A 26,526-nucleotide genomic window follows, 5' to 3' on the forward strand; every position below is an offset into this window, starting at 1 on the left:
CTTTTACAATTCTCTTTTTTCTGCTGCTGGCGTTGATGACAGCCTCTAATTAGAATATATGAACTTACAGGGTCATTCCTGATATCTCTCACTCCTAACCTTTAAAAATCAGGACTGTGTTTTTTATGGTCAGACAATGTTTGCACCTCTTCCAAGTTGCCTGTGAGCAGCCAAAGAACCACGCTTGGATCCGAAGCTTTGAGCTGGAAAGCTGCTCAGAATCCTATCAACTGACAGAGCCAGAAGACACCTTTGCCACATTTAGGTGAAAGGTCTAAAGAACAGGTGCTTCAAAAGGCACACAAGGCGATTGAAATTAAGGGAATCCTGGAACACAGCCACAGGTGCACAGGGTGCCAGCAATCGTAGAGATGTAATGGTTACAGAACTCCGACAGATCAACGTGCTGGGGAGTTCTTATGACATTGTCCCTTCAGTTTTATGGAAGAAATACATCTTCATTCCGGATACTTGGTTATGTATGCATTTTTGCTTACATGAACCTAATACAAATTTGATCCTGATCAGGCCTAGCAGATAAGTGATCAGAAATAGTCTGTGTTGCTTTTGTTCTAAATACATACAAGCATACTGAAATATTAATATTTTGTTCCAAATATGTACAAAAAAGTACTGAAATACTAATATTTTCTTCTTTCTAGAAAAACCTAAAAAAGGGCACCTTGCTTAATAGGCTTGGAAAACTTATCCTCCATGTACTGTTAGTCATGTGGTTGACTTTCCTAATAAATAAGTTCATCAAGGTAAGCATATAATTTTTAGTATAGAAACTTACAAAAGGTATTTGTTAATCATCTCCAGTAATGTCATTAAATAAAAATTGGAATATTTGGCTTCATTTCAGAGACTACTGCATTCCTATACTGCTGAGCATTTGCAAAACTTTTCTTTGAATTTACTTTTCAATGAATGCAAGTAGAAATGAATACTTATAAAAACGTTGTAGACCATACCATACTTTTATTTCTTCTTGTGCACAGAGATATCTGCAGACGTTAGTAACAGTAACACCTTTTCTGCTTTTTAGTCTCTTCAACTGATCTATATAAACAGATTAAACTTTAGTACACATGGAAATTAAAAGTATCACAGTAAGATATGATAAGTCATTGAAATGAAAAATACAGCTAAAAGCAACTTGTTCTGGATAGTCTTTATCTGTAAACAAGAAACTAACCCTAACAGTCTAAAAAGTAAGTAACTTGCCCATTGGACCACAGGACCATAATTACACTCTCAATGCTTATTTGGTTGCAAAGCACCATGTCTCAATAAGTCTGTGCTGCTTCACAGTTTCATTTAAATGATGAAAAAACTCTTTACTGTGTGAAGTTTAATTTTTTGATACTTTCTTTTTTCCACCCTTTGTAGAAAATTCTTCATCTTGAGTCAGATGAACATATATTCAAATTCCTGAAAGCAAAATTTGGATTTGGGGCAACGAGGTATGATTTAGCTGCAATTTGACTTTTTTGTATGGCTTCATTAAATGAAGCCTGAAGGTTGTTGCTCATTTCAAAGCTTGGTAATGAATCATGGATTTTTACCTCATGTTTATGTCATGCATTTTCTTTCATAATACTCTGCACAACTGTGGCTTTATAATTGCTTGGGAAAAAAGGAAACTGGTCCTTTTTGACATCAAGTTATGAAATACATGATGACAAGGATTATTTTTGTTTCTTCAGAGATTTTGATGCTAACCTGTATCTTTGCGAAGAAGCTTTTGGATTACTACCATTAAATACTTTTTCAAGACTCTCAGATACGTTGCTTTTTTACGTCTACATATTTGTTCTCTTCCTGGTGACAGTAGCAGCTGTAATTGTTGCCTTTCGGAACCTCAGGTAAAATATGTTTAGAAATAATTCACATTTTTATCCGTTTTCTCTTTGTCAACAGGCTAAGGAACTGAGAGTTGAGTACACAGTATTACTTTCCACAGGTACTAAGGAAACAGTAGGACATGTAGTAGAGAGGTCAAAATAATTAACTTCCTATTAAAGCTAAAAATGTAAAGGATTTAATGAGATGAAACAAAGAAACATTCTTTGCTAGATTTCTTCAAGCTCTTTGCTGTTGAGGTTTTGCAGTTGACTGGGGGGTTTTTTAGGGGACTGGAAAACAGAGGAAAGGTGTCTGTATAGAAAACAATGTTAGTTTCTTTAGTTCATCCCATTTTCCCTGTGCAAAGCACTCCCAATTAAAGATTTCCCTGGTGATATCCTCAGACTGCCTAGAAATAAGCTGGGATGGTCTGTGCTGACCTCCCTGTGATGGGTGGGAAGCAGTGGGAGCGCCAGACTGCAGCTGTGCATCACTGCTGCTGCTTCCCACAGCTGAGCTGGAGGGTTTGGAGTAATTTACAGAACGCTAGGAGAAAATTAGTACTGAACTGCTATTAAAAAGAAAAAAGGTAAATGGTTCATTATAAACTTCTCAGTTGTACATTTGTAACTTGGGCGAAAGTTAGAAGGGATGATATAAAACTAGATCAAGCAAAAATTCAAGGAGTGTCACATAACTAATGCCAGTCATTGTGGATTTGTTGGAAAACAACATGAAACAGGGAGAGAGAGGATCTAAGATGTTCCGAAAGTACGTTACAATAATTGTGAAGTCTCAGTCATCTATAAGGCATTTTGGTATTATTCAACCAGCCCCATAAACTCACTGCATCAGTCCTTTTTAAAACAAAGACTCTGCAGCTGTTATTTTCTGTAATTCAAAATGTAATCCCAAACATTATCCTAACTTTAAACACTGACTAGTTATCTCAAATATCCTCCACTCAAAAAAATCCTGCTTACATGTGTGGGTTTTTTCCCTGTTATTTGTGCTTAATCAGGTCTCCATAAACATTCACAAGAGTAGCCACATCAAGCAAGAACCAGCCTTTTCAGCGCATCTTTTCTATAATCTTATTTTTAATCTGCAGCCTTAGTAGCACCCAGATACACCAGCACTGCCCCACAAAACACAGTTAAATTCTTCATGCTCATCCAAAACCCTGTGAACCCTGTGGGAGTAGTTCTTTCAAGCAATATACAAAGCATGTCATTCTGTAAACAATTTTTAGTTATTAATCAACAGGAAACACTGCAGGTTTGGTCCCACAATGAGATCTATAAAAAGAGATTATTCTGTTTACAGTGGGCCCCTTTTAATCAAATGGGGCTCCATGCAGATCTAGGGAGCTGGCAGGGTGTATCTCATTGCAGGCTCAGCCTGAAAGTATTTGTTTACTGATTTTTACTGGAAACGTTCTGATCTCCAGAAGGGGTGTCACAACTGAACTAATAGACAAGTTTCCAACACCATTTCAAGTGAATGGTTAACTTGATGCACTCAGCTAGTGCATTTGTCTTCAAAACTGCAGTGTTAAATTTTGTAATGCTACTACCAAGTGATCAAAAAAGGGGCAATATAAAATTACAGCTGGGGAATCTCGTTCTAAAACAGCCTGTCTAAACCCATTGTGTTTCCAGAAAACCAGACATGAAAATAAATTCCTGATGCTGCACCAAGTTGGTGCTGTGGGGCTTAATTATGTCATAGGTGTAACAGAAGATTGTGGACTGATAGTGGTATTGCTCTTAGCATCAGAAGGATTAAGTGCTTTTTAAAATACAGACAACTATATGAAATGTGTTACAGAACTGACTATAACACTTTTTATTTCTTCTGTGTAATTAGTGATTCAAATCAAATCCAGTTCATGGAAAAAATGGAAGAATGCACAATAACACTGAAGCCTGATGCTGCTTACAACTTCATTCACACAGTCCTTTTTGGATGTCTGGCATTCAGCACAATGAGGTATATTTTTAACAAATCTACTAAAGGCTTTTTTAGGCAACCGACTTTATTTTGATAAGCGTGTCAAATATACTGACCACAAACTGATAGGATCATGAACCTTCTTTCTCTCCTGGCTGCGTTTCTGCTTGTAGATGGAGGCATTGCCAAAAAGAATGTTTGGAAGTTTGGGAACAGGGATGTTCTCAAGAGCTCATAGCAAAGTGTGAAGTTAATCTTTTACCCAGTTATTTGAGAGTCCTGAAAGTCCACAAAAACTATGTTCAGAATTTCTCTAACATTCTTATTGGCACCACTTAGCAGAGCTCCAGATGATCAGCACAAACTTGTCTGTATTCTTCCAGAATGAAATACCTCTGGACATCCCACATGTGTGTATTTGCATCTTTTGGCCTGTGCAGTACAGAAGTGTGGAAACTCATCCTGAAGTGTGTCCATCTCTACACACCACAGAGGGTTAGCACTACTCTTCATGAAATTGGGTTTTGCCCCATATCTAAACCAAATCAAGACTCAGATTTAAAAGACATCTGAAATGAATATTGCTTGTAGTTCTCTTAAACTGGATATCTTTGAAGTACATTTGTATAGATTTAGTAAGTGAAATGTATTTTCTAGTGGTTTATTTATTAAACAATTCCATTTGAATACACTAGATGGCAATATAGATGTGGCGATGAAAAATAACTACAATTTTACTAAAAAAGTCTGTCACCTTATAAAGAAATCATCAGAGGTCTGAGAAGACCTTTACAGTCTCTTATACTAAATGATACAGTGTTTTCCACTTTGTAGAAGATAGACTTAAGTATATGGAAATAAATCCATCACTTGTGGTGGGTCTGTAACAAGGGGTTACTTTAAAACAAGATCAGAACGTACTTGTAAAATTCAAACTCTGTAAATTGCACAACATGATAAATACGCTGGATATCATTAGATTGAAAATTAAGTTTATCCAAATAAGTGTTTCATCAGAATAACCATTTTTTTTTTGCAATTTCTTTTAGACACATGTGATGAAGTATTCTATACCAATAATTACATTACTCTACATTTCATATAAGGTAAGAGGGGTTTTTTTCCTCAATATTTTGGCATTTTTTAGTTGCATGCATTTAGTTGTTATGTTTATTTGTAATATCTAAATCTAATCCTGTTTCTCTGGGGAGATTCTTAATTTTTGTTCTTAGGCCAACAGTAACTATAAATAATATAGTAGTACTTGCTTTTCTCTTAGACTCAGAGGCCAAAGAATTAATGCTTATACTTTTTGAATTCAAAATGAATATCCTTGTATTTGGGAAGTACTGAACTCCCATAATCATCAGTGGACTGTTCCGCACCTCCAAGGTTGTGGTTGGAACAATTGTCTAACTCTGCACTTTTTAGCTAGAATGAAAAAATATGGTTGGGTTTTTTTGGTCAGGAAAAGCTGCAAGCTCTTCTAAATCTGGGTTCTTATCACAGGCATTGAGTTAAAATTTGTGTATATCCTATATATTTGAGGATAGTAACTATTAATAAATCGAAGTACACTGAAAACCCAAAGCACGCCAGATATTCAATAAGAAGCTTAAGCTTTGTTATACTGGATGAAATCCATGATCTTCAGCCAGAGGGATAAAAATAATGTGAAAGTAAAAGCTGAAATCTTTCTACAATCTAGAGTTGGGATGTTTTCACTCAGAAAGTGTTTAATTTTGCTCCTGAAACTTAAAACATTGTCTTACATCCACCAAGGAGCTAGGATAAGGGAACAGACACAGCTTTAGTACCTAAATCTCCTAATAATTCAATTTCTTCCTATAGTCATGTCATCAAGAGTTGATTATTTCATTTATGGTTGTAAATTTTAGAACTTTTAGTTTTATTTTTCAATGAGTAATTGCATACCTTAGGAAAAGTATTCCCCATTACCAGTTCAGAGAATACCACCTTTCTGTTCTCCTGGCTTTTTGGTTTTGATGCGAGTCAGCAATAACATTTCATGTTATCTTTTGCTATACCGGTATTCTTTAAGACTTTTGGAAACTACAAGTCCTCAAGATTTTTCCAGTCCAGAACAAAAGCCCTACGTAATTCTTGTTTTAGTGAAAGAATGCATATTTTTGCTAAGTAGCTCAACAGCATCACATTCAAATTCCTTCTTAACTTTGGATGACTATTACCTAAATTGGATGATTTATGCATTTTTAGATTGTGAGGCAGGTTTTCTTACACTTTTTATTGTGGCATTTCACTTCACAAGCCAGCAATTCTTATTATCTAAAGAAAGCAGATTTGCAAGAGGTTTCACCATAACATCCTCTGTAGTAAAGACTGATGCAAAGCAATCAGTCGTTACATTATCATTATCTCTCTAAATTGCTCCCTTTTGCCCTTGAAGATTCACTAGCTTAAACAACAAGAAACCCTTAAATAAATCTTTGTAAGCTTTTTTTTTTTTTTGAGAGAGAGAGGGTTAAGCTTTTCAGAATCAACTTCAATCCTTATTTCTCTCCTCCAAATTTGATTTGTGTGTTCCTTGTCCTCAATACATTTTGGAATGTTTTCCCCCAATAGTCTATTAGATGTTGCCATTCAGTCACACTTTTTCTTCTTTTCCTTAGTGGTTCTCTGTTAATTCAAACTTCTGAAATGCCACAGCATGTCTAATGATTTTAACTTTTGATAAGGAGTTCCTACCTTTTTTAATATAGTTGCAATTTGCCTTTCCAAACTTAAATGTTAATTCATGGGGCCTTTCCTTCTCCTGTGTTCATAGGCATTATGTGATGGCTTGACTGTTACATATTGAACTGTTACTTGATGCCTCTTTATCTTGTTCCTTTTCTTAAAGCTTTATATGTCAAAAAATAAAGCATTAACATTCATCATACACTCCAGGAAACTGAGAAGGTTCGCTTGTAAAGTAGATACACAACAATCATGTTTGGTGTCAACTTTCAGTTTCCCATTGATTTTAAGATAAAAACTGATCTTAACTAATAGAGTTCTGCAAACCTCCTGTGAGATGTGCGCCAGAGAAAGTCTGTTCTTCTCAAACACTGTGGGTAATTGTGTTCCTCCTGGTCATCTGGCAGGAGCAGCAGATCTTAAACTCTGAAGCTGTGTTTTCATACAGCAACGGCAGCCACATGTCCTTCCTGAGAAGGGAAGAAATGCTTATGTCTTGCAACTTATCCATGAGCTGAACAAGATCACTTTCCAGCTAAGACGAAACAATATGTTTCAACATCCAGAACTTGTTTTAATCATTCTGTCTCCAATTTGTTTTAATTTTTTTTCATTATAGTTCTGGCCAGGGATAATGGATGAACTGTCAGAGCTGAGAGAATTCTATGACCCAGACACTGTGGAGCTGATGAACTGGATTAAGTAAGAGGATTTTTTTCTCTATTAAAGTTAAATGCTATTTGTGTAGATCTAATGTTCTTAGTTATAGTGTTGTCCTTATTTTGTCACAGCTCATCAGTGATCTTTGGTGACCCATGGAGATAGTTGAGGATAAAGGGGCTATCAAGAGGTTAGCATATTAATGGCTGTGGAGAACAATTATATGCAAAGCCCCCCAGACTGCTCTGGTTCCAATATCGTGCTACTGTATTGCCTGTGCATCAGGGAACCAGTTGACTCCATTTGCTCCCATAAGCACACTTAGTTTTCCCAGCTGAAGGAGGTCAATTTGGAGGTATCAAGCTTCTTCCATCTTATTATAGCTACCTCTTTACATTAATAGATCTTTGCAGTGAAATCATTTTAATTTTATTTTTCCCCCCAACCTGGTGTCCTCCTCTTTTTAACTTTATGACTTTAAACAACTTGGATGTAGAGTTTTAGAGCTGGAAAATTTGTATGCTGCAGTTTGTTTCTTGAACTTCAAAACTGGTTATATTTATTAGAATTAATGCCAATATGTGTTCTAAACTGTAAACAAAATATTTGTAGCTGAACTTGAACTAGCCACAGCTAAGCATAGGTGCAAAGTCTCTTTCAGGAGTATGAATTAATAATTTCAGCCCCACCTTATTACTTGTGTTTTTACACAGAGCATCGAAGCTGGTTTTTTAGGTGGAAATAGTTTGGAATACTGCATGTAGAATGTCCTGAGTAAAAGGACCAGGTAGGATGTTCTGTGGAGGATGGTGAATTTAAGGGACATGTTCTTTATTAACATATAGGAACCACTTGAAAACTCTTAAGTTCTGAACAGAGATATTCCTGAGACTTGTATTTATTTTTAACTCCGACAAAGATTTTTTTTTTTTCCTTTAATTAGTTTGATGTTCTGGAGGAAATCATTCTGAAAGAAAATCTGAATTTACTACATTTAGCATTGAACTGTTTGAAGTATTTCCTTGGAGCCCTGTATTGTGTTTTCATACACAATAAAGTTCAGTGAAACCAGTTGCCCAACCTATTCTACCTATAGCAACATATTTACACTGCATAAGGTTTTATTTCTTTAATCCATAACCTATAAGGAGTAATTTAAAAGTAAAATATATTACAAGCCTTCACTGACTTATTTTGAAAGGAGGTCATGTTTTTCTCCATCATTTAGAATCTTAGCAGCCATATTGACACATTTTTGTGACTGATGTTTACAGCCAGTTCCATTTAGCGCTACTGTTTTATTAAAAGATGGTAAATGTCTGATAGTTCAGGTCTCCTGTGTACAATATATGGAGTTATGTATAGATTTATACATAAAATATGCATGTGGAGTTATTCCCAGACATGAACTAGATTTGACTGGATCCAATGAGAATAATTTTTCACATGTTCTTAGTGCTGAGAATGCTAAACTGGTGCTTATCCTCTTTTCGTTTTAAATCGTGACAGACAATTACAGGGAAAATTTTCTACTTAGAATTTATTGTGTTTAGAAATATCCATATAAAGAAGAGTTAATTATCTGTGCTTTAAATACAAGTCAACAAAATGTATGGTAAGTTTCTTGAAGTGGGACAGATTTTCTTAAGTTTTGATGTATAAGAAAGATATTTTACTATAGTAACACTTGATAGTTCGGCTGTAGTTAATGATCTGTCAAGGTTAGTGTCAGGAACTCATCATTCATTATTAAAACTCACTATGAGAAAATGTAATTTGTCATGTAAAGCAGTGAATTAGGAATAACTCATTTATGTTACCATCTCTCCGCAACAAGAAAACCCTTCCATCTGCCTAGGTCCAAATGCATATTACCCTCTCCAAATACACAATCTGAATAACAGCCAGCTATTAGTCTATCCACTGGGAAGTGTCTGCAGATGTATTTTTTACTCTTCCCCTTACTGAAATTACCACAGCGTTTTCAGGAAGATATACTAGTTTGTTTCTTTACAGTTAAGTCAGTATCAGTATTGCACTGCATCTATTGTAGAGCGCAATTCTTTACATAATGATCTTGCGTATCCCAGTCTCTTGTGTTTTCCTACCCACCACCTCATTTCCTAGCCTTTTTTTTTAAATTAAAAAAAAAAGTCAAGAAGGTTCTTCCAAAGACGCAGGGATAGTTCACAGCTGTGTGCCCAGATGGGAGATATATTAAAATTCTTAGTTTTGGTCTTTCTCCCCAAGACAACAGGAACAACAAACTCATTTGTGAGATGGGGAAGAATATCAGTAGACTGAGCAAATCAATAGCGTGAACTTCCCTACTCAGTTTACTTCTGGTAAGTGTTGAAGAAGCAATGTCTTCTGCCTGTAAAGAGGAAACCTGCCTAGAATTGTGGAATATTTCATAAGCAGTTACCAGAAATCATATAGAAGCTTCTTAGAAATCTCAGACAACAACCAAAACAGCGGAAAAGTGAACCGAGACTGAGATTTGGCAGAGCATAGTTGTGTGTCAACTGTGGTTGAATCAGGTGTGGAGGATAAACAGGCAAATTTTTCTATTAGTGGGAACCCCAGAAATTTCCAAAAAGTGCTTTAGGTTACAAAAATGGAACACCCAGTGGTGGTTCTTTCCTTTACTAATTTATATTCTGTTTGAATTTCAAGCCAGTTATAAATTTTAACTCTTCACTCTTACGTACCTGATTTTCAAGGGTAATCACACCAAAATCAACATATATTCCAGACTTTAAAGGCAATATTACACTTTTTTTTTAAATTATTGTTCTTAAATTCTTGGGCTTACCTTTTGTCATTGCCTGATCGGTCAGTAAAATTCAGGCATGAAATGATAGTGTCTGAGGATGAGGTTAAGATCAACTGTGTAGGTGCACTCCTTCATGTGAACAAAATATGCAAGCATAAAACTGAGGCTGGGACTAACAAAAATAGATCTTGTATTCTTTCTTTGTGGCTGTTATTTTCCATTTTTGCAACTTTCAGTCTTTCTAAACCAGAGAGGCAAAAAAGAAACGTGACAGTTTGACTGAATATGCTTTACTGGCTATCATTTGCAGCTAAACCTGTCATATTTTGGCATAGCATTCTGCAAATCAAAGTATTTTAAAGAAAAAAAAGAGAATCTATCATGGCATATTTGAGAACCCCTTTTCAGAATCTCCTTCTCTCAAACCCCCTTTGCTTTGTAGATTCTTATCATAACCAGGCACTACTAAAGCAATAACCTGAGATTTGTCAGACTTTCAGACTTTGAAAGCCAACTACAGAGTTCAATTCTGGAGGACTTTTAATAGAAGTAGCCATTTTATTTCTAATGATGTAACCTGTAATTGCAACATTGGCCATTTCTGTAGGAGTTCCTTAAAACTATTTCACAATAGTTCGTTAGCAGCTTAATAAAGAATTACTACCACTTGTAGAGTCTGTGCAAGTCAGGCGTAGACCTGTAGTTCCTGTAAGACCCTTTTATTTTTAATGCGTTATTCTTTAATATTTACATAATTCTCTACATTCTTAAGTGTAGGTAAAGAAAAGCTTCATATGATGTATTACAGTGCTTAGTTTACCCATTAATTCAGCTGTAATTAACTTGTTGAAAGCTTAGAGCTTCAAAAATAAATGAGATTATTTGTTCAAAATGCCATCAGGTCTGCTTGGAATGACATTTAAATTATATAATGTAAATCAGTTTGACCTGTAAGTCCTTGTCATTATTTAGTGACATTTCATAGAGAATAAATTGTTTGCAGGCTGGGCAGTGTGGTATGGAGCTTGGCAGAAAGCTATAAAAACAAATTATCCTTTCATTTTATACATCATTTGTTCAGACATTTGTAAAAATTGCTTAGTTTTTCTATAATAGAGAAGTGTCAGTCAGTGGTTCAGAGCACATTAGCTGCCTCGGATACGGACCACAGCGGTTAGTGGCTGACTGGGGTAGGAGGATGAGAGAAAGACGCTTGCATAAAATGTAGAAATCATCCTGTACCTGAAAAATAGCTGTTAATTGTCACGACTCCCTCCAGTGGCTGTTTCAGCAGAGAAACCCTCAGTACCAACCACACGCTGACGTTCTTTAAGATGTCACTGAGGATGGCAGACACCGCATGGAGCTCAGCGTCACCTCCCAGTGCCCAGGGTCAGCCCGCAGCTGGGAAAGCCAGTCCCGGCTTGTGTTGCGGCATCGCCAGGGAGCCCAGGAAAAGGTGCCTTGGAGCGCGTGTTGATCTGGGAACCCCTGGAGCTGGCCCCAGTAAAATGTGGACAGTGATGTGTCTTGAGGCCTTTGAATTTCTAGGGCTGCAAACATGTAAATCCAAATCTCAGGTACACAGCTGCTCTCACCTGATTTTGAACTCAGCCAGGACAAAAGCACATAAACCAGTTCTTTGAGCAGCCAGCGAGGGTCGCTGGATTACTTTTCAGGTGTAGGAAGAGGAGGAAGTGTTGGCGAAACTCTTCATGCTTGATAAGAATGCACTTGGTTGTATTTCATCCCTTCTGGGCAAGGGTGAATGCTTTTGGAAAGGGGAACCTCCCATCCTCTACACCTGTGACAGGCGTTTTTACCAGTAAGTTATGTGCAAAGGGCACTATGGCTGTTTCCTCTGGCTTCCTTTTGTAAGAAAAGAGGCTGCAGGCTGGTTCTTGGGAATGTTGCTTTTTGTTTTCTTGTGGTTTTGCCTTTGGTACTTGTGAGGTTAATTTTTTAAAGAAGTCTGATTCTGCAAGTTTGCATCTTTAGGAGTCATAGGTGCAGGATTGCCATGGTAAGGCCAAGGCAGGGGTAAGTACTGCAGAGCGTTATAAAACTTGAACTAATCTTGAACAAACATGGAAACAGTTTTTCCACACTAGAACTTTTCTGGCTCAAGAAGGAACAGGGATATGTTGAAGGTGCTTTGAAAAGCATCATTTTCATTATCTAAGCTCTGCCAAGTCCCTCTGAATCTGGTCCATGTTCTTTTAGCTTAGTCTAAAGAGTTGTGCTTTCCTGCAGATTCAGGATGAGTCCTTGCTGACAGCCTGTCAGAGCCATTACATTTGCATTGTATTAAATTCTAAGATTAGTTTATTTCTTTTAATGGAACATTGACTTCATGACACTTGTGGCTTTGAATATTTTAAGTAAAAAAATAAATTAAGAGATTAAATGTTTTCAGACTTTAAAATGAAACCTGGTTTATAAACTGCTGCAAAACTAGTCTATCACTAACGTTAAACTGGCCTATTAAAGTACCATCTCTGTCCTTCCTAGATGAGATTCATGTACCAGTGCAAGAAGTTTTAGGAAGAGTTTGTAATTATTAATTTCATTTGCTAAGCGTAATCTCTTGAAAGGCGACAGCAAAATTTAGAACCTGTCTGTTAACGTTTTCAAGCTGATCACAGAGCTTAAAGCGGACTGAATTCATAGCTGCAGTTTCAAAGGGCTCCCTAAAGTGCACAGCTAAGTGTCACAGCTATTTGACTACTATAGGTGCCATATGTGCATGTGGATGTTAGGCAACTATTCCCATTCCTTTATAATTTCATTTTACTTGACTGAATGTATACTTCTTTCTGTTATCTTGTCTTCATAGACCTTTTCATGGTTTTATGCCCACTATGTGCTAGGAAACACTTAAACATATGACCGTTTTTAATAAGCCTAATTATAGTAGTTTCTGTTGCCTGGCATTTTTACCTTACCTTTTTGCTGTGCCCCTCTATTGTGTCTTTACAAATATTTTAGTTTGTAAATGTGTTGGGGGCAAAGTGAGCACAAAATGATGTTTTTCATTCTGGGTATTTAAGCGATCTTGAGATACCAAGACTTATTTAGATAACGGTTTTAGATGTCAGCTTTGAATTTCAGATGAGATCACAGTACCAATAATCGATGGCATTTCTATCGGGCATCTTCTGCATCCTCCCCCCACACCCTCCCTCCTGCAGTGACCTTTTTCATCATTTCTCTCCCACAGTTGTAGAATAGAAGGATTAACACCTCACATGACAATGTTTTCATTTCAAGTGAATGCCTGGACAGTAAAAAGAAATTTTAGCACTCGGATTAAATAATCCGTTTTATATAGAATACCTTATATAGCAGACACGAATCTAAGTCATAAGAAACTTCTGCAAATGTTAAAATCATTAGGATATAGAAATTTACAAATATTCAGAGGCTATGTGAACCAAAGAAATACATGAAATATGGAAGTAGTTTGAAATTTTCAGGATCATGTTTTCCCTAAATTTCCTCATTGTGCATAGGAAACTTTTTATTTGCAGTTAGAGGGTATTGCTGTGATTTATCCACTTCGTATTGAAGAAAACACAGTTGCTTGAACAGTTTGCTCCCCGAATAGAGAAGAGGCAGAATTCTTTTTTTCCAGTCTTTTATTTTTCCTTCTGATCTGTAACAAGCAATGCAAAAATACCCCTACAGAGACTTCCTCAACTTATCAACATTCGTTTAGGTCAAACACCCCAAACACAGCAGTGTTTGCTGGGAGCATGCAGCTGTTAGCAGGAGTCAAACTGTGCACGGGACGGACCTTAACTAATCATCCCCATTATGAGGACAAGAACCTGAGAGAGAGAACAAAACAGGTAAGAGTGCTCTGATTGTCTAAGCTGATTCTTATCCGTATCAGCGGCTCCATTCCAGAAAACGCACGCAACCTCTAATGCCACATTGCAAATCACATCGCGTGCTTTATTCACTGAAATAACTGATCTTCAGACGCAGTTCCAGAATTTAACAACTTCTGTTAAGCTCTTGGTACTCTGGGCAGCTGCTAACTCACAGCTGGCAGATGTCTGAATAACCGTACCCAGGGGCTCAAGCTGGTTCTGAGTGAACTGGTTTGGGTGCTGTTGGCGTTAACAGATCCTGCTGCCCAGCTGGGCTGCTAAACCCACCTGGAGCATTTCCTGATTTGCCTGATGCTCCCTTCAGTTCCTAGGCTGGTACATACATAACCTTGAGAAATTCCGCACAAAGCTGGGGAGGTTGTTTTAAACTATCCTTTCCTATAATTAAGACATTCTGAAAGTTTTACAGGTGTCTACCAAGGCCTTTTTGCAGACAGCAGCACCATCCAGTGTTTTTGTGATCAGCAGCAGTGCTATTGTGCATCATAGCAGCCATAACATAGGAACTCTACATGGCTCTTGAATAAACTCTCTATATTTTTTTTTTTAATACTTAATTCAAATCACACGGATTATTGTTCTCCTTTATTTCTCTGGTTCAAGACAATCGTGAAAGAGCAAACTAAGAAATAGTGGTAATGTGTCTTAGAGCTTTGATTTTTTTTTTCTTGTACAGATTTACCAGATCTATGCCAAGAGATCTCCTGAAGATGTTTACAGAATACTGCGGTCCTTTGGCACAGACTATGTGATCCTAGAAGACAGCATTTGTTACGAAAGAAGACACAGTAGAGGCTGTCGGTTACGGGACTTACTTGATATAGCTAATGGCCATGTAAGTATTATATGAAAGATTTACAAAGAAAATACATTTTGCTTAACTTCCCTTTGAAATACATTTGTAATTTGAAGAAGCTTGGGTTATTTCCATTTCATCGTGAGCTTGGGAAGTCAAAATCTAATGGAGTGATTCTTAAAGTCACCAAACTGAACACTGCTTGCTTTTAATGATATTTGATAATAAAGCAGGAGGAATTTGGCCTGGGCAAAATAAGTAATTGCTTCCTGATGAGCTTCAGGTTCTCAGCACACAAACAGTGTTCCTTTTCAGGGTGTAAGACACTTCATAAATTCAGTTTCCCCAGGACCAGTGTTGCTGCAGTGTGTCAGGGGAGTTTTCAAGTGTTTTGGGGGCTCACATGGAACCCCAGCAGACCACATAATGCAAGGCAGATTTGTAGCTCTGACAAATCAGCTTTATCCATAATACAGACAAGGATACTACAGATCTTCCTATTTTAATGGTATTTTCTTCTTCTCAATTGTTTCATACAGTCACTGTTAACAAATCTGTCCAGTCTGCCCCTCTGAATGTATAGATGACATAGGGTTTAGTTTCTTGCTACTGCCTATAGCTGTGAATTGGCTGAAGATATTTCATGAGTCTGTTCCATTTCATTACAGATCATGGATGGTTTGGGAGAGAATGAACCTGATTTGAAACCTTCGTTGTATCCTCGCTTCTGTGAGGAAATTAAAAAAAACCTGCCTTCTTACACCGTACACTTCACTAGAGTGTTTCAAAACAAGACATTTCATGTCTACAAACTTGCTAAGCACAAATAACATTTCCTACCATGGCTTCAACTTCAGTATTTTAATGCTAGGACCCACGTTAGAAAACACAGAGGTTGTTTACAAACATGCTCCATTTGTAAGACGTTTTACATTGATGGTTTCTTGTTTAATCACTATGATTCTTATTTTTTTTCAGACAGTTTACTTTTGATAGCATTCTTGATATTGCCAAAATTTTCATAGATTCATAAATAAATACGAGCAGGGACCATTTTGATTATGAAGTCTGACCTGAATAGGTAGGCTAGTATTGTTTTCCAGTTTTAACTGACTGGAAGACACACCAAGTGCAGCCTGATGGCCACTGCAGAAGAGCGAGCCTGTGAGGTTCTGCTCAACAGTTTGGAATTTGACTATGAAATGACAGAAATGCCACGAAAGCCGCCCATGCTACTCCCGTAATTCATGTTATCTGCGTGAATCCTGAAAACAGTCACAAAAATTGTTTTATCCTGTGGTCTGATCCTCTTTGACAGATCCTTGTGCTCTTTCAGTGCCTCTTTTATGAATTCTTTGGGAATGTGTGTGGATACGAGTTTCCAAGCTTGTGTGACTGCTGAATCAGTGAGTGTGCAAATAGCAGACAAGTTTGAAGAGTAAAACTTAAATCACTGTCCAGCATTTTTAGTGATACAGAAACGTACTTTTTTATAGTGTTAAGCACTTAATGATGAAGCATTAAGTATTTCTAATGAGAATAAAGGTCGGAGCATGCTTGATACACGTTGCATGTTTGCATCTTTGTAAAATGCTCAGAGCAAACAAAAAACCAAATTTCTCAGCGTGGATTCTCACAACACTATTTTCTGTATTCACCTTCTAAACTACAGGAGATGCTTTTTCTCCCCATGTGGATTCCAGTAAGATACTAAAATTGAACATCGCCAACCTTACAAAAGAAAAAGTCATCTCTAAATGCAACAGGAAACTTTTATTTAAAATATTTATTTAAAATATGTTTTGGTACTAGAGCTTTGCTTTACATTATTTCCGACACAAAGCTACACATTTTAGCACAAAATTGTGCTAAAAATCATTGTGTCCTTGCTCTTTATCCTAAAAAAAATAGACTACAGCTATTTTAAATTAACTTGGAAGATTAAGCAAAGATGGGATTCAATCCTGAGAATTTTGTGATTTGTTTGTACCCACTGTCTTTTTACCAGCCAGAGCTTTGTGAATTGTATTGACTTGCTAAATGCCATGTAGATAACACCTGACTTTTGCTGTGTTTTAGTGCTGCTTTGGTTTTATATTGAAATTAGAGATTAAGTCTGATTGAAAGTCTAACAGTAATCTCCAACTTTAATTAGACATCCACCAGGATCGTTTGTTTCTTATGAAAAACAGAATTGTAACAATCAAGTGCCTCTAGGCCAATGTTGAATTAACATTTGAATACCTATAAGAGTGTTTGTGGCCTGTGCAAATAACTCATTTACAGTAATTACCACTGCAATTAATTTCTAATGATGGGAAACTTAAAGTGCTACTGATAGCAAACTCCACATTTAATTTAATCAAGATGTGTAATGAGATTAGCTTTCACAACTGAGCTGTGTTCCAATTCCAAATGATTTAAATGTTTTCCCTTTTCAGTTGTACTAAGGTAAATTACTGAAGAGATGGAGATGGTTGTCACATGCTCAAACAATTTTATATTCAGTAAATACTCATTAAACAACGTTCGATGTCTTTCTGCACTTTCCTGCTAACACAAAAGCGAAGGGTGCTTTAATCAGGATGTATTTAAATCAAACACTGACAGTCACCAGGTACTTAAACTGAGCAACTGAAACTCCTGTGTAATTTCCAGCCTGTATCCCTTAATGAGGTTGGAGACCACTGCAGTTTAACTTAATACAATAATAAAACATTTTAATCAGTATTAAAACTTTAATTAGACCCGTAATGATGCATGCCTGTTCTTGCTGAAAACATGGGTCAGTGAATTCCTCGATGAGTGCCTTACAGTAATTGAAAACAAGCACACGTAAGGTAAAGTATGTCTGGGCTGTGTTGTCTTATTTTAAAATGTGGTTGTATCTTTTTTTAAAGGTGCAGTAACTTTCCCCTGATTGAAATGAGAGATCCCAAGACCCAGAGGTACCCTGTCATTTTCAGAATTTACTTGTAGGTAACAGCCGAGACTCAGAAGTCCTGACTGGAAAAGTGATTATTTTTAAATAGACTTTTTTCAGAAATACAGCCTCTAATGTTGCCAAAGGAGAAATTTGACCTTTTCATAGAAACTAAAAAGTGCATTTTTTTTTTTTAATAATAAAAGTAGACCCCAAGCTACCTTTGTCTTGGGAAAGCCTATAAAAAACCAATGTCTGTTATAATCCAGAAGCACCTCAGTAACATAGTTTCTTCTTGCAACACAAAGAAAGTAGCACACCAGACATTGGAAGCATTAGATACAAAGTATTTTGGAGATTATTTAACTGGTGCAGTTCAAAGTCTTTAAAGCCTAGGTAGCTTGTGACACTACTGAACAATTCTAACAGTTCCTGTCTCAGAAATATTTCATACTAAAGGAAAGGGCGTGTTTTGCTGGCTATGTAGTACAGTGTTCAAAAGACTTGTCTCCTTGAAACAGTAAAATAGAGAATGCCAAGGAACGAGCCCACTTACTAGTCCAGAGGAGAGCAGCACCAGCCCCAGCACGGCCCGTGGCAACAGGGGCAACTGCTCCCTGTCCCCGTTTAAACGCTCCCCAGCACAGAGCCCCTGGGCTGGGCCAGGGCTGCCTTTGCTCCTCTCACAGGTGGGGTCTGAGCGCCTGAGGCTTCCAGGAGGTAAGTGCTGCTTGAGTTGTCTGATAGTTATTTTCTCTGCTTCCCATGTCTTGCTGTGATCTGTATTCACTATATTAAAAATGTGCCATTTTTTAAAAAATAACTTTACCTATTGCTGAACTACATCATCCTGATGCCCCTGTTTCCAAGGGGCTGCTGTGGCATCACTGGTTGTATTCAGTATGAGCCACTGGCAGGAGCAGCCCTGGTGGTGATGCGTTTCCCAAAGTCTTACAAATAACCAGCAGTGGGAGCGGCAGCACCACAACTTCACGTGTGCGCTGCCTGGTGTCTGCAAGGACTTTTCAGCTCTGAGTTATCAGTGGAATGGTGGCACAAGTGACTTTTTAGATAGATAACAGTGACAAAATGTTATCAAGTAGCTGGAATGTTTTTAGGGGAGAAAAGCCTTTGAGATCCTTAAGTAAATTTTCATTTCTTGTTTCAATGTTCTGCCGGTGAGATCTAACCTTGTTATTTTATAATACGTTGTTGTAAAGAGATGTAATGGCTATTGTATACTAAATAAATAGTGCAATTTGAAAAATCACTTTTTTCATTGTTTTTACATTAGGATGGATTGAGAAAGGTGCAGTTATGGAATCAGCTTTGTTTCAGTCCATATGGAGGAAAACAAAGTATTTTTGAGCAGGAAGTTGTGACTTTTCTCAAGCCTGTTACATTGCAGATAGCACTGACTTTTTGAATCATCTTTGTGTTTCAACAGCTTGCTGGTCTTCCTTGCTCTGTTACAAGTTAAAGGTTTAGCAGCCACGGGTTTTACCAGTCAGCACCCAGTACACTTTAACTTCAAGGTCAGTAGACTGAGGCAGTTACTCCATTCAGGTCAATATACTTTGCTTTGACCAATAGGGATGTGCTTGTTTCCACATTGTAGCTCAAGCTCGGGTATTCTTAACAAAAAGAAACCTGCATTCTTTGGGAGAGATAAATTACATGTATAAAGTGCTTTATTTGGAGTAGGATGTCACGGCAGAGGAACGCTTTTAAAAGCCCAGACGTGTTGTGGCAGAGGAAGGGGCTGTGGTCCCTTCCCCTGGGTGGTGCGAGAGGGCAGTCGTAGTTTCACACGTGTAGCACTGCTCCTACAGGGAGGCTTGGGGGAAGTTTTGTTACCAGTGTTAATTAAGCACAGGCAGGACTTCTATAAAATTAATTAATGGAATGTGATCACAACATGGTATGCTTGCATAGAGGGGGTTGTGGATTCCAGAGAACCACATTTCTCAAAACCCCATTCATCAACAGTTACCAATAGGATGGTGCAAGTGATTTCTTTACATCCTCAGGAAATGGCCATGGTGTTTAGCATTTCTATAATGAAGATGTTCAACTTTCTTCTGCTCACCTAATCTTGCGCTTTCTCCAGCCGTGGTTTCCCTTCTAAGCCTGCCGGTACCAGCCAGTAGGTCAGCCCTAAGGACAATCAGCTTTCATATGGCTTGGCTACACATTATATACTTGGAATGTTATTTTAAAAGGGGGAAAAACCATAAAGATTAATGTAGTTGACAGGCAGACAGATTAAATACTAATATCCACATGATTATTTAAATTTCAGACCTTTACAAATATTTTTATACTAAATAAAATGTTCTTAATACATGTTTAAAGTCTATAAAGAATGTGGAAGATTAATAGAAGTACCAGATTACTGAAAATCCCGCTACCTAGGGACCCAGAGATTTCTTTTTAATTCATTTTTCTCCCCCCTCACCCATGGCAAAGCTTTGTGTTGTCACACCAGCTGTCCCTGAGTCCCATCAGTGCTAGCCTGTGATAAGCGCTCAAATATTTGTATGTATTTGTGTAAATGCAGAACAAGCGAAGATATTATTTCAGAAATTGCACAGTAATTAAAAAAGCAGCATGCAAATTAAAGCAGGTAAATTAAGTGAACTAATTCGTGATCCCAGAAAGAAAAAAAGACAGTTTTAATAGGGTGTGACAGCTGCAAATGGTATGTCCTATTATTGAGACCATCTACACAAGTTTCTAGAGCAGTTTTAGAATGTTTTCTGACCTTTTGTTTCATGCTGTATATTCGGTAAAACATGTCTAACTGCAATTGCATAAGTAGCTCTGAGGTTGTGGTTGTTATTATTGATGTTTCTTTACAAATTAGTGCCATAGCTGTAAGAGGGGAAGAAGCAGTAGTAAAGGAGCAGCTTCGGGTTGGCTTCTTTTGCCCACCCACCCTCTGCACTGGTACGTGTCCTGTTGCATGACTGTTCAGGATCAGAGTGCGTGTCCTATGCATCAGCTGCTTCTGACCACCTAAAACCCCAGCACCTGTGGGTAACTATTGAATGTAAAGTTAAGGATTTCCTCCCTCTTACTCAGAGGCAACTGTTCCTTCCTGTGGCTTGTCAGACAGAACGGCATGTGGGACTCGTGTCTGTGCAAGTATCTGATCAAAGCTGGGAGAGTAATAATTCAATAGAGTCCAAACTTTAGTCAACCTGAAATAAATGCAAGGAAGAGACATCATATATAGAAGGCTTCTTTAATATTTATAAGGTGCCTTAGAGAGGCATGACACTTCACAGGCAAATACAGACAGTCCTTGCCCCACAGAGCTTACAAGCTAAATTAAATTTAAACCAGCCAAAATGACAGCATATCCACAGTTATGGAGAAAACATGAGGAATCTGACAACATTAACGCTGTTTGGAGAAGGAAGAGATTTTTGTGCATAATATGTATTTGCTTCATTTTCCATATCCTGTTTCTGATTGCTACAATTGTGAAATACAGGATCTGACGTACCTGACTTGTGAACATTGCAAGATAGGTAAATGGATTAGTAAAATTACAAACTAATGGACTATGTACCATCTGTGAAGCAAAACTATTAGGGGTGGGTAAAAATGGCATTTAGCATTTCCAGATGAAAATGCCACATCATCTCCAGTGTGTAACCATTGGTGGTGTGCTCAAGATCTTCCAAAGTGTGTCACAAATGCAGCTTTAGCAGGAGGGTTGGAATAGATGATTGGTCCCTCTCAACCCCAACCATTCTGTGATTTTGTCCCAAAAATTAGCTCTTACTACTAAATTTTTCAATTAGATGGAAAGTGTGGCTCAGTAGTGGGAATCGACTGCCTCCCATAACAGGGAGAAAAGCAAAGCGGGGAGTGTGGTGTCAGAGAGGGTACTAGATAGCAGGAGCATGCAAAACTGTCCTTCACCCTTGCTTCCAGAACTTTGAACACACCAGACTTGGTGATCTACAGGTCTTCTGCATCTCTTTGTGAGTACAGTTCACTCAGTTTCTCAAACTTTGGTCCCCACTCTTTGAGGTCATCATACCCAATCCCTTCCTCGGGCGCAGAGGAGCTCAGGGAGCTGAGGCTGCCGGCGGCCGAGCCCTCTCCCTCGGTGCAGAACACCCGCAGCGAGTCCTGGGGCGCAGCCTGGGGGTGACAGTCGGCATTTCTGACAACGTCTGACAAGTACTGACCAAAGTCTCCGCTGCTGAAAGAGGTTCCTGTGGCCACTGATGTTCTGCTCTGCTCCCGTGTGCTTGGGGATGCAGCACGAAAGAAAGTCTTTGGGTTTGTTGGTTTTTCTTTCTTCTTGTAGAGCGAATAGGCTGGGCTGGTTTGGATGGACACCTGCAGTTCTGCCATGTTGTAGGCATCCTGCAGTGAGAAACCAAACACATTAATATTCTCTATAGATCCCAAAATTTCGTATTCTAGTGGAAATAAAGAAGGAACAATGCCACAGCAGTCCCTTTGGTGTGAACACATGAAGGATTTGCTTGTTCAACCCGCTCTGCCACCTACAACATGCCCAAGAAAGCCAAAAGCCACCAGGCAGATGAGAATTCATGAGGAACACCTGTGCAGCCTGCACTACTACACTTATGTTCAAAATCAAGTCTAATCTTATAGTAGAAGTTCAGAAATTCAGATCTGAATATTTTATCACCATTAAACATTGATACCAAGTCTGGCAACAAAGGTGAGAAAGGATTTTCACAAATAGGAAGTTAAAAGAAATCCTTACAACAGCTAGCGGAAATGTTAATGTTATTCTCATCGGGTATAATCTTGTCTACTGTAAGTATAAACGAAGCTTGTGTTCACTGGTGTAGTTCTGTCCAAACCAGAAAAATACAAAAAGGTTTTTCCACCACCACCATGTGCTTTATGGCTTAAGAGGAACAAACATAGCCCCTCAGTTTCTTAACAAGTCAGAATAAGTGCTGTGTTTCCCCAGAAGGGGACTGCCTGTAACAATCAGTTTACATCAGGCTCCTCAAGCCCTTGGTGCCACAGCACTCATTACCACTGGGAACCTCAGCGGCTCCTGAGCCATGAAACCCAAACCATCAGCTGTTAGTTCCTTCCTGCTAAACTCACCCCCACAAGCACTTTTAAATACGCACATAGGATCACTTGCTGTAAGACAAATTAAAAATTGATAGGCACTTATCTCTGCTTAAGAAACATACACCCTTGTGTACATAACCTTGCAAATAATACATTACCATTTGCAGTAATGAATCAGCAGAACAAAACTAAGGTCCTCAGTTAGAAAGAAAAAGCATAAGATACATTTTCATTAGCACTGTGAGCCACCTCTTAATTGTAACGTAACACAGTGATCCTTACTTGGTCTTGTTCCCCACCTCCTTCTTCATTGTAGTTGAGGATATTTTCTCTGAAGTCCTCCATATCCTCAGGATTCACAGATACGTGGTAAACTCCTCCATTCAGACCTTTGCGAGCGTTCCAGCGAGCCCACCAGAATACAGCACTGAACAGAGCTGTGCGAAGACACAGGAGCAAAACAGGACATTCAGAAAGCAATAAAACGTGTCTCCAGGAGTGCTGCAGGGGGCTCAGACCGCAGCCCTTGCACGGGAGGAGCGCAGCGCTGGTTGCACTCAGCGCCAGCAAGGCTGCAGTTTTGTGTTTCTCAGCTAATGTTTAATTTTTGCAGTCTTCAGTGCAGTTACAAGCAAACAAAGACAGAAAAAAGGCCTTTAATGAGCATTGTAGAATACCCTTTAAAGTACAACTTCGAAGCTCTTATAAGCATAACTGAAGAACTGAATGACCCATGCAGTGTCCAGAGACCTATTTACTGTATTGAATTAAAGAGAAAATGTACACAAAGAGGTAGCACTTAAAAACCAAGTTGTTGACAGTAACAGATACAATTACACAGAAATGAAGCACAAGAAGACACAAGACAAAAGAGGAAATGACTTTTACACGTTTTTACTAGAAAAAAAATCAGGCACATTTTGCCTTAGCATCCATGAATTTAAACATTTTTCGTAAATGTTTAGGTGCATTTTACACACAGTTGTAAAAGCTTCAACATCAGATACTGAGCATTTCATACTCTCACTAGGACTTCTAAGTGAAACTTGATTAACCCTGTAAAAGCCATGAGAAAATCCTATGTTCTTAGTCAAGCAAACTTCCAGGAAATTTGAATAAACAAGGAGGACTCAAAGATGTGATCCTTCCTCACTAGTGAGATCCTCCTTTGTCTTTCCTCTTCTGATTAAGACCCAGTGCCTAAGCCTGAAAATGCTCGAGGAAGCCAAAAGCAGCAGTTCGGAGCTGTAACACAACTGATCAGACACAAGAGACTGCTCCTGTCTGACAACGTGTTTTCCTATCCGACAGAATATTTCTCCTAGACTGAAAAATCTCTTTCACGCTCAGTAGTAGTTTAAACCATGCTGATCTGGTAGCAGTTTCCACTTGCCGTTCAATTGAATTTGCTTCCAATTATGCATCTGAACAGTTCCTTAGCAATGGAGTGAAAATGTGCAGAAAATAAAACTGCAAAGACTTCCCATCGCTCACAAATGTTGATTCACTTAGCAATATATGCACACAGGGGTGAAAAATAAGTTCCTGATGGAGCTGAGACCATGGCAAAGAAATGAAGGCAGAGAAGTCTCCATTAGGAAAGTTAGTTTTTCAGCAGGAGGATGAGACGACGACTATTCAGGACAAGACAGACAAATGAGTTCACCAAAGGTAATACAAGATGTAGTTGCCGTAACTACCTAACAGCGCCAAAAAGCAAATGCAGATGGCAAACATGGAACTAAAGCTCAGGCCTGTATCCTTGTGAAAGACCGCCAGCGTGACTTCACAGTTACGTCCAGTGTAGCCATCAGGGCAGTGACATCGGAACTTGGTTGGTGACTGCGAGATGCAGGTCCCATAGTTACAGGGCCGTTTTGCACATGCGGTGTAGACACAGTGTCTGCCAGTGGCGTTTTCCGTCATCATGTGTCCTGGAGGGCAACTGAAAAGACAAAGGCAAAACGAAACCATTCAACTTGGAGAACAGTACGCATGAAAGACAGTCTTTAAGATTTTAAACCAGTCTCTGATGACACTCTATGTAGAGTTTCTGAAGTGGCTACTACAAGTAAGTTACTTAGAATAATTACAGGCCAAAGCAGTCATGCAGTAATGAGCACCACAACTTCAAACCCTTAACATCTGGGGCTTTCAGGCCTCTGCAAGATTACCCTTGGAAAAATAGCCAGATTAGGGTTTGCAGTTCTGTCTAGGCAGGACAAGCTATTCTGTGTTCTTTGTGTTTCTACCACAATGGATTTCCAGAAATAAGTACATCTCTAGAAAACCTGTTTGTGTGGACCATGGCAGTCGGGAACGCTTAAAGTGTGTTTTCACAGCACAACTAACTTGAATCAATGCTGTCCTAACCTCAGCCCCAGCCACACACAAAATCTCTGAGCTTAATGCTTCTAACGCAACTCGGGTGGCCTGTCAGGGAGCAGAGGTCACAGCTTAAGACAGTTTAAGAAGCCAGGACCAATAGAACGCACATGCACAGTGCACGGCACCAGCTCCCCAGGACAGGCAGCCATGCTAGGGTTCCACTCCAGCTAACACACCCTTTTTTCCTCATTTTCAGGGTTGACAAACAGTGGATTTGCTGCTGTTCTTTAAGTGTTTTCCGTTAAGACAGCAGCCGTCATTGTTACAGAATCAACGGAGATAACACAGACTTACATCAGCTAAGGGCAGTACCTAGAAGAAGAGCGTTCTCTGAGTAACCTGATGCCCACACAGGCATCTGGCTTGGCGCTTTGCTGTGGATCAGCTGATCTGTTAAGACTGCCAGTGGCAGCCTTCAAATCGCACACTGCTTCAGCATCCGCCCTTTCACACCCGAGTCCGGAGTGTTTTGTGTATTTCCCCCACTTACCTGCATTCATACGTCATCCACAAATCAACACAAATGAATTCCTGGGTACAGGGGTTACTCCTGCAAGCCTCTGAAGAGCAGCCTTCTGTGATGCTTTGGGCACTTAATACTGACACCAGCTCCTTCCCGTGCGTGTCCAGAGGGATCCTGTAGTTATTAAATCTGACATCCTTCATACATCCTGAGGCAAGGCACAAAGAGATTGTTTTAAAAGCCATCCAGCAAGAATGATTTGAAGCAGCTGTAAGATTTGGCAGTTTGTGTTCAACAAAGGCTGCCAAAGTTTATATCTAGGACTTTCATAGCATTGTCCTCTGGTTTTTGGCTGAATTCATTAAAGTTTTCATGAATATTTCCAGTGTTTTCCACAAGAACCAAGTGCTGCTGCCCGCCCCTCTCTGCTTGTGTTCAAGGCAGTGGAACATGTAATCCTTCACTATGTTTTCAACAGAAAACTCCAAGTATTGTGGAAACTCTGTTATATTCTTCAATCTGTACCAGTAAAAACTGGGTTTGGTCAATTTTTAATTGTAGTTCACAGCTTAACTGTACAGAAGAGCAAACCACAAATAATTGTGAAACAGCCTTGGGCCACTAATATAAATCTTGTACTGAAGATATGTGGCATTAATATTGTATGCACGAGGTGCCTCAGCTTAAAAGCACATACTTTTAAGAACATTTTAGAATTAAATACATTTTACAACATCAAAGCCCTTCAAGTTTTGGCTGCTTAACAGCACCATTAATTGTCCTAATTAAAACAATCTTCCTGCAACATTTTGACTTTTAATATGTATTTACTTTTAAAAAAATACTATTGCTCCCATAAATAAAAATTCAAAGTATGGTCCCTACTTCTCACCATAAGCTTTAGTTAGTGGAATACTTCTAGTGAAACAATAGAAAACAATCTTTTTCTAAATAATTTATGGTACACTTATGTTGTAAGTTATCGCTCTATTTAATGCATACACATTTTATATGTTCTCTCCT

General features: G+C 38.5%; 2 protein-coding genes across 4 annotated transcripts in view; one reads left to right on the top strand and one right to left on the bottom strand.

Annotated features, from left to right (window-relative positions):
• Nucleotides 1-18,840, top strand: part of DPY19L3 (dpy-19 like C-mannosyltransferase 3) — a 31,931-nt gene extending 13,091 nt beyond the window's left edge. For all 3 annotated transcript variants that reach the window (XM_071814320.1, XM_065848033.2, XM_065848034.2), the window contains 10 exons: nt 663-764; nt 1,393-1,466; nt 1,710-1,868; nt 3,718-3,840; nt 4,185-4,296; nt 4,851-4,907; nt 7,139-7,221; nt 13,674-13,806; nt 14,528-14,686; nt 15,316-18,840. In XM_071814320.1, coding sequence (XP_071670421.1) covers nt 663-764; nt 1,393-1,466; nt 1,710-1,868; nt 3,718-3,840; nt 4,185-4,296; nt 4,851-4,907; nt 7,139-7,221; nt 13,674-13,806; nt 14,528-14,686; nt 15,316-15,477 — 1,164 coding nt within the window. In that variant the 3' untranslated portion in view covers nt 15,478-18,840. The remainder of the gene's footprint in view (nt 1-662; nt 765-1,392; nt 1,467-1,709; nt 1,869-3,717; nt 3,841-4,184; nt 4,297-4,850; nt 4,908-7,138; nt 7,222-13,673; nt 13,807-14,527; nt 14,687-15,315) is intronic.
• A 1,953-nt stretch (nt 18,841-20,793) lies between these two features.
• Nucleotides 20,794-26,526, bottom strand: part of LOC136107363 (neural-cadherin-like) — a 55,298-nt gene continuing 49,565 nt past the window's right edge. Inside the window, exons 30-33 of the mRNA XM_065848356.2 lie at nt 25,531-25,711; nt 24,353-24,597; nt 22,935-23,089; nt 20,794-21,956 (exon numbers count right to left, since the gene is read on the bottom strand). Coding sequence (XP_065704428.1) covers nt 21,543-21,956; nt 22,935-23,089; nt 24,353-24,597; nt 25,531-25,711 — 995 coding nt within the window. The 3' untranslated portion in view covers nt 20,794-21,542. The remainder of the gene's footprint in view (nt 21,957-22,934; nt 23,090-24,352; nt 24,598-25,530; nt 25,712-26,526) is intronic.

This window comes from Patagioenas fasciata, chromosome 13 (genome assembly GCF_037038585.1).
Source record: "Patagioenas fasciata isolate bPatFas1 chromosome 13, bPatFas1.hap1, whole genome shotgun sequence".
In the NCBI taxonomy this organism is placed as follows: Eukaryota; Metazoa; Chordata; class Aves; order Columbiformes; family Columbidae; genus Patagioenas; species Patagioenas fasciata.